This window comes from Aspergillus nomiae, assembly GCF_001204775.2.
Source record: "Aspergillus nomiae NRRL 13137 chromosome Unknown contig00704, whole genome shotgun sequence".
Lineage (NCBI taxonomy): Eukaryota > Fungi > Ascomycota > Eurotiomycetes > Eurotiales > Aspergillaceae > Aspergillus > Aspergillus nomiae.
This window is the reverse complement of record NW_015378759.1, coordinates 1-8,123: the sequence shown is the minus strand read 5'-3', so window position 1 is coordinate 8,123 and position 8,123 is coordinate 1. Positions and strand designations below refer to the sequence as shown.

At 49.4% G+C, this 8,123-nt stretch overlaps 3 protein-coding genes across 3 annotated transcripts; 1 reads left to right on the top strand and 2 right to left on the bottom strand.

Annotated features, from left to right (window-relative positions):
• Positions 1 to 1,609: 1,609 nt before the first annotated feature.
• On the top strand, positions 1,610 to 2,460 carry ANOM_011170 (uncharacterized protein; the record flags this gene model as incomplete). The annotated part of the gene is made up of 3 exons (XM_015556426.1): positions 1,610 to 1,736; positions 1,795 to 2,176; positions 2,229 to 2,460. 3 exons carry the CDS (start codon positions 1,610 to 1,612, stop codon positions 2,458 to 2,460), a joined length of 741 nt encoding a protein of 246 aa, XP_015401008.1.
• Positions 2,461 to 2,942: 482 nt separating this feature from the next.
• ANOM_011169 (uncharacterized protein) lies at positions 2,943 to 4,393 on the bottom strand (the record flags this gene model as incomplete). Its single annotated transcript, XM_015556425.1, has 9 exons — positions 2,943 to 3,293; positions 3,346 to 3,388; positions 3,446 to 3,566; positions 3,626 to 3,646; positions 3,696 to 3,811; positions 3,868 to 4,070; positions 4,128 to 4,200; positions 4,254 to 4,278; positions 4,339 to 4,393. 9 exons carry the CDS (start codon positions 4,391 to 4,393, stop codon positions 2,943 to 2,945), a joined length of 1,008 nt encoding a protein of 335 aa, XP_015401007.1.
• A 1,594-nt stretch (positions 4,394 to 5,987) lies between these two features.
• ANOM_011168 (uncharacterized protein) lies at positions 5,988 to 7,428 on the bottom strand (the record flags this gene model as incomplete). The annotated part of the gene is made up of 7 exons (XM_015556424.1): positions 5,988 to 6,452; positions 6,504 to 6,546; positions 6,599 to 6,719; positions 6,771 to 6,907; positions 6,958 to 7,166; positions 7,227 to 7,299; positions 7,361 to 7,428. 7 exons carry the CDS (start codon positions 7,426 to 7,428, stop codon positions 5,988 to 5,990), a joined length of 1,116 nt encoding a protein of 371 aa, XP_015401006.1.
• Positions 7,429 to 8,123: the final 695 nt, after the last annotated feature.

Below are 8,123 nucleotides of genomic sequence, written 5' to 3'. Positions count from 1 at the left end.
CAAATCGGTCTTTAATATCGAGAGAATTGATTCAGATGCCCGGAATACTATATCTAGATAGGATAGCGTTAGAAGGGTTGCAATTAGAGTTGCCCCTTTACTTGGCCGTAGCCGAGCATATGGCCTGAGTTGGTGCTAGTAATATAATAATGTAAAAAGCATCACGCTTCTGTGGTTTGCCCTCTACGAATAGCCAACTTGCCACCTACAGCGTGGTTGGGGCGCTAAAAGAGGTCACTGACGATAAGATCAAAGATGTATGGAGTTTGGAGTATCGGAAACGGATTTAGGGGGAATACGGAGTAAGCCAAGAGGGTGCATTCAAATCCTTATACTATCCTTAATCAATGTCTCCTATATTAGAGTTCATCGCTGCCCAGACTTACTCGTTAGGGTTAACGGTCAAAAGCCGTTGTTCTAACAGTACCCATGGAATGGGACTCCCACTCCATGCGACTACCCGTAGACCGTTCATCTATTGGCCAATACACAGGTTGATCCTGTGTATTGTGCGATGTGTGACATGCCAAAGTATATTTATCTCCCTGGGGTCAAGAAATGTCCATGACACGCTCCCAAACAGGTGCTTGTTTCGAAGGCGAACCGAGAAATTTTGTTGTCTCACTTGGTTGCATTGGAGCCCCACTAATGGCTTACCAATGATTCATATATTTGATGCGAGACAGTCCAATGAACATGCCGCCATGCATATTAATTCCGGCCCGCTAAACCTCAAAGGATCGCAGGATGACAATTCAATTGACCCGGATCTGATAGGCTTCTCCACATCCTCACAGGCGCACACGCACAATTGAAGTGAGATATGGCTTCAACATATACCCCTGTTATTGTTATACTCGGCGTAATTGAGCAATGGATACGGGTAGCCAAGTAGGAAAGGAGTTAAAGGTACAAGGAAGATATCAAGAAGTCTTGTGAGTTGTTACTCTCTGCGTCCAAGACTCCAAACATCGTTCCGGCAGTTCCATTCAAGTTGCTCCTGCCCTGAGTCTGGATCCTCCTTGGCCCACTGTGGTCCGATCCCTCGACCCAATGGGATCTGCCCCGTTTATATTGCCTGCAGCTGAAGCGTTGATTGCAGCCCGATAACCGAACGGTGGCCCGTGCTGCCCTCAAAAATCCTCGGTGATGTGCGAGCCAGGGATTTGATGCCATCAGGATCTAGTACCGAGGGAAACAGAGGCAGTGATAACGAACCTTGAGGAAGGCTAGATTGGCTCAGCCGTCATCCTTTGGATGCTTCCACCGGAAACTATATCCTCTACCATTCACAGGAAAGGTCGTACTGCCCACTTTTCTGATTCAACGCATGGTCACAACAACTCTTGGGATTGGATATTATACTTTCTCGGCCATTTAGACCCCTGCCTGGCTCGACACTAGTTACCGAGGATGCCCCTACTATCAACGGCGTGTGAATGGTGGATGGGGAAATCTTAGCCACAACGGCAGGGGCGATGCTACCTGGCTAATAGCCGTCGTCTGACACGACTCGGAGAATAAATATGCTGGTCATCCTCCTTCCCACTTGCATATTCTTTCTCGCCCCTGCTAAACATACCGGACGTTATCACAACCGTATACCAAAATGGGTGACGCACCAGCACTTCCCGATTACGTCCTTGACGCCGATGCAGTCCTAAAAGATACGGAGGCCGCCTGGCGACATGGCCGGGTGCCAAATTATTCAAAGACCCGAGAATTTTATGAGCAGAGTTCGTCATTTGCGGCCTCACTCTCAAAGCACGTATACCGCTGACGCGATTGCTTAAGCTAAAACAATGACACACGAGGCCGGAAGCCTTCCAGACCTGGTCGAAAAACTCGTCAAAAACTGGGAAATTGAAGCCTCATTCAAGACCTCCCTCGCCGACTGGAGGACCGTCGATCAGAAGACATATAGTTTTTCGTTAAACGGAGGCCCACCACAATCAGGCGAGCATATGCTTAAGGTCGGCACATACAACGCCCTCCTGACCTCAAGCTCGTACTATGATCCGGCACACAATGATTTCGACACGAGCCACAAGGCATTCAAGCGCATGATGCCTACATTTGCGTGGGAGGTGAAAGAAGTGTACAGCGGACCACCGACAGTGGTGTTCAAGTGGAGACATTGGGGTGTTATGGCGAATGATTATGTGGGATTTAATGAGTGAGTCTCTTTGTCAATTCACACCAACTGGATACTGATGCGCCCTACCCAGTCGCGGAGAGAAGGTTAGGGTCAAGGCACATGGCGGCCTGATTGATATTCAGGGTATCGTGATCGCCAAAGTAAATGAGAAGCTGGAGCTGGAGAAAATTGACGTTTGGTATGATCCCTTGGATATGTTTCGCCAGATTGCCCGCGAAAACACGGAAGCTGTTGCCGACACGACCTCGGTGACTGGGGGCTGCCCTTTTTCTGGAGCTGCGAAGCCCGCTGCCTCTGAATGATGCAGTGGCATGAACTTGTATACCTACCCCTATACGCGTGATGGAATGTATGAACAATATCTGGACTATGCTGTTTAGAAAACCTCCGTTTATCGACGGGATGTAAGATGCCTAGTTGAGGCTATGTGCCACTTCTTTTCGTAGAGCCAGAATGACTAGCCGTGATGAAGTGAAGTCTAGTAAGTCATATAAGACTTCATTATTCCGCAAATGGAGATATTTAATCTGAGAACCAAAGCGCTAAGCATGGACATACCTAAGCATACAATATTAAATCCATTAATGTCTATTATACGTATGTTCCGTCATCTAGAATAATCATAGGAGCAAAACTATTATTCATGAGTAACCTCCACAGTTCTGTGTACTGTTATGTCTTTAGACTGTTGTGGGCTTGTATCGGAATCCCTCATGATGTCAGCTCTATAGCCACGTTCTCGTGTCGGAGTTAAAACCAACTCATAGGCGCCCGGCATGTTGCCTCATGCGAGTGGCTGATGATCGAATGTGCCGAGTCGGTACGATATCTCGAATGTGATCGCGAATGGGAGTGCAATACCGCCAGACCTCGTTGCGGTCCGCTCGGCTTCGATGTCCCTGACGTGTAGTTGGAGCGAACGGTAGAGCGCAGGCAGCGAAAGACCTGCTGAAGAAGAGGCCAGAGAAGTGGCACATTTGAGACGTAGACCGCGGTAGCTACCTCCGCGACATACCATTTCTGTCTCATTGTTTAGCAAGTCGTTGGGATACACATCGGTGAGCAGACTAACCAAGAACCGAGGGTCGGTGAGTTTGGAGAAATTATAGTACTTATTCAGAGCTGCCATAAGTATCTAGACACCGGTCAGCGATCTACCTCAGTAGGGGCGTATTGGATTCACAGACAACGATCCCACCGAGACTGAATACAGCACACACTGCAACCTTTCTGCGATTGACCTTAGTTATGTACTTGGGCATGCCCACATGTCGGGTGTGTCCTTACTGCTTGAAAGGTAAGTGTGATCGGATGAAGAGCGGCAATGGGATACACAACATCATCACATCTGAGGAGATATTGAAAACGGTTGTCGTGATCAGATGATTCAAGTAGGTCCCACACTGGACTATAAGATTATCTAGTTGTCAGCTCCCGTATCGAGTTTCTACATCAATCGTATCATACAGTCATTAGATTCAAGATCCCCTGTAACCCATTAGCGGTGTTCTGAGCCATGGTATAACAAATGACATACAGTAATGAGTGATCGGTCTGCACCAGACTCCTAAGAAGAGGACCTCGATGACAATAAAAGAGATCACTACATAGACCGCAACGATTTTCACAGCTAAATGCTCCTTCATCATAAGCCTACCAATGAAGTGCATTAGCCTTCCAGCGCGCAAAAGCTCCGGACATTGGCGTACGTTAGACGGTTGTAGATGATGAGAAGGCAGCCCTTGACTAGCCATATTGTAACCAGAGCGAACTGTTCCAGCATGAAGATCGCTTTGTTCCCCCAAACCATTAGCGCTTCTGCATGTGGCGTAGGCTGCTCTTCATGAACAATGGGATCACTGCTAACCCGAGCTGTGATATTCGCTGTAACAGTGACCCCCGTGAAGGTGAGCTATGCGGTTCTGTCAATTCCAATGCATCTCCTGCCGCCGTTCAACCATGCACGTACCGCAATTGCACACATAAGCGCATCATCGATTTGTAGTTTGCTCCATGACTTTAACCGTATGCGTCGAGAAACTCTATCTCTGGTAAGTACTTCTCTCCATTGTAGTCAATGTAAGTGGGAACGAACAGCCGACATCCGATAACTACAATCCCTATATCACCTTGACGTTAATGATCGTAACGGGCGCTGCTGCCGATGGACGATAGCTTACCGACTGCATATAAGATCCAGGACTCAATAGCGAGTTCCCTAGCAAAAGGGTACATAATGCCAAGTTCACCTCGAATCCGTAGGATCTCCGGTGTCTCAGATGTTGCTCATATATACCGACCTATTTGCCCAGTCCAACATGTGCATTTTTCATTGGGGCTAGGCCAAATAAGCTGTTCACTCGATACATAATATAAAAAGATAAGACCTTTAAGTGCCACGCGGAGACTGGTCTGTCGACCCATGGCTCTAGAAGACTGAATCGGTCGCGGAGCCGTTCCATAAGAAGCTCCCCTGTTATTTGGCCTCAAACCTTAATAAAGCCTATCAGTTGGAGGTCAAGACCGGCCCGGCTTAGCTTTACGCGCCAGTGCGTTGGTGTTAGGGCTCGGCCAGCCTTTTGGGTTGATCTCAGAAGGTTAAACACGGCCCAGGCCAAAGTGGGAAAGTATATTACGAGCACATATCGCGTGCCCTGAATCACGGAATAGACTGAGAAGAAGGCGACATGACTAAGGATTTTCATATCCTTGTCTTTTTTATCTGAAGACTGAGAACTGGAGAGTACTTGATGATTGGTCGTGTTCAAGGCACACACCCCAGGAGACGGTGTAAGACATGTTCATCATAAACTCTCACGCGTGGCAAAATCCTGCAGGAACGCTTCAACCTCCAATGCTTGTATGATTCGGTGTTCGAATAGTACTTGGCGTCATGACTTTAACTCAGATATAGTGCCGTGCGGGCAAGGCGACAAGCCGAGACATCCATCAACCGAGATTGGGAGACCGTGCCAAGCCGGCGACGTTTGACAAAAGCGGTATATAAAGGCGTCAAGGGTAGTGTCTATGTACAGTATTAGGTTTGCTGCAAAGTAAAACATCCTGTGGTAGGGATCCTATACACAACTATGCAGTGTGCGCACCTTCCTGAGACATCAATAGACTTCCGGGTGCATGAGCCCCCATGCTCCGCGGCTCGGCCACGTTCATATCCTGAACTTTCCTGCCGCAGTCGATTATCCGATCGTCGGTGTTGGTGGAGGCCTGGTGGGTCTCATGTTGAACTCGGGAATGAAAGCGCAGATCTCCCCGTCACACTGGGCGCAGCACTGCCTGCCACCTCTTTCCAAACTGGTATAGCGAGACGATCGAAGTTTCATTCAGACCCCACAGAGTAGCCTGGCAAGGAAGGGACTCATAAGATAGTCATGGCTTCAGAAACAAGTCGTGGTCGGCGCTGGTCTGATGGAGTTCCTTGTCGTGGATTAAGGACTTTCCTCGGCATTCCAGGGCATGTGAAGGGAGGGCTGAGGCTCGAAGAATGCTGGATAGCCCATCTACCAAAGGATCACTTGCTCTGGCGTCATGGAAATTGGTCGACACGCTACCTCGGGGGTATTTCGGAAAATTATTACTAAACCTACTCGTATACGAAGCTACGCCGAGTACACGACCGCAGCTAACCTTTCATTTTTGAGCAAGCTTCCTTGAATAGATAGTTCAAGGGGTTTTGAATGGTGGCCTCTGATTAGCTCACTTCTATTGATCCAACTACGGGGCTTCAGTAGTTAGGTTGCTCTATCGGCGATATTATTATTACCTGTTTATTTTGATTGTCTATCATTAATTCAGCCGCAAGGCCCGGGGTCTATCTCCGACCTGGAAATGTTACAGCAGCGCCCTTCTGGGGATCATCGGGCCTGGGCAGTTCTGCCGTGACGTGGATGCTGGTTTGATGCCAGATTTCGAGTGGGATTCCTTGGTGGGATTGTTGCTCGGGGTCCTTCATAATCTCTTCCACGCTCTCCGTTTTCCGTACGCCAGACATGCTGACGGATGTCCAGAGGCTCTTTTTCTGTGACGCTGTGTGTCGTCTCGTCCTACTATGCGTTCCCGTTCCATATCCGTAGGGGGTGTAGTGGTGGGTCCTGCCTTTGCTGTGCGAACTGCCGGTCCAGGAACTGAGGTTGAAGACGCGGCGGACCAGACTCCAACAGTTGGGGATGTTGGCGACGCAGACGGCGGTGCTGGCCTCGCGGACGTACCAGAAGAGCCATTGGGGGCTGAAGGGATCTTTGAAGCTGGAGACTTTGCTGAGAGTGGCGCATAGGATCTAAGGGTCATTAGTCGCGATCGGTGGGGCTGGAAAGACTGCCGGTCTTACAATGAAGGCTCCCATGCTGAATACACCCACTAGAGTGATTTTACTACAATCCTGCTGTTAAATTCTGCACGAAGCCTACGTCGTTTGGAACGTACCTGCGCAGTGGCAACCGGGCCGATATGAGGAGCGGCAGCGGAATGCACATCATAAGAATGTCTGAGGAGATATTGAAGACCATTGTCATAATGAGGTGATGTGTCGCGGTCGAACATTGCGCTGGGAGTACTAGTCAGCGACAGGGCCTTTCAGAGAAAAGCGACCACATACCGTTGGGTGTGGGCACAGCCCAGTAGTTGTGGAATGGCCGACACCAAACCGCGAAGTAGAGGATCTCCAAGAGAATGTATGAGCCAACCACATAGCCAGCTAGGATCTTGACGGCCAGTTGTTGCTTAATCCCTTCCCTATCACTTTCTCAGCGCAGTGTTCGATACCCACGGACAGTGAAACTCACGTCAACCTGGCGTAGAGGAGAAGAAGACAGCCTTTGCATCCCCAAATTGTCGCTAGCATGCATTGTTCAGTTGCCAGCACCAGTTTGCTACCATAAACGCGGTTCTTGATCGACTCTGGTGTTAAATGCGCTTCCTCGCCCGGTTTCATTAAATTCGTTTGCGCATGTTCGATCCGATTCAATGTAACCACCAGCCCTGTGTAGAAGCCCTGTAGAAAGACGTGTAAGAAAAGGTCGGTCTATGTGTATCTTGATCGGTGGCGACATACCAAGACTAGGAGCATCAGATAGTCCTCCACCTGCAGGCTCTTCACACTTTTGACCAAGAGCAGTCGCGATATGCTGGAGAGTGGACATGTAAGTATTTGGAAGATTGATAGGCATCAGGCCTGAAGACACTCACAATCGCAGAATTATCACGAATACCGTGACCCCATACCAAATCCACGACTCAACTGTGAACTGGGACATGGTTTCTCTGCATCGCTAAACCGGGTTTCTCAGCACCCTGGAGAGTTGTTCCCCAGATGGGTGCACGTCAGGTTACATATGATAACTGTCGGAGCACCGGGGATTAAATCTCAGCCAAGAAGTGGAAACCGAATCCTGGTCGTATAGCATCGTCGGTATACGGCGTACGCTGCAACCTACAGAGACTGGTTCGAAACCGCCCACGGCGCAGGCAAAGTTAATTTCGATAAAAAAGCATGCGTATCATGGTAACTACCAGTGACAATGCGGCTACGTCAGCCGGGGGGATGGCAAGGAGGCCCTAACCTTGGTGATTTCGAGGCCCCTTCTGGAAGACGGGGTTTAGGGCAGCATTCTGACATGATTGGGGGTCTGGTCGAGTGGACCGCTGGTATGGGGCTCCAAAGTCTCCACCGTGCACCGTGGAAATACGAGCCTGCGCCTATCAACTCCCATGTCACGTCACTTTTCCTTGGAGACCACGTTTGGGGGCAAACGCTATTCGAAACCCAAATACCGCGGTGCCATTGGTTCTATGCCACCTGCCATACGTGGCATGGTCCGGCTCTTGACATTTTAAATGCGATGGTAGTTTGGGCTTCTCATTGGCGACTCAGCTCGTACCCTGCGCAGACCATATTCCGACCCTTGCCACACTATCACCATGCGCCCTGAACGCACGCGTAGTGTCTGGC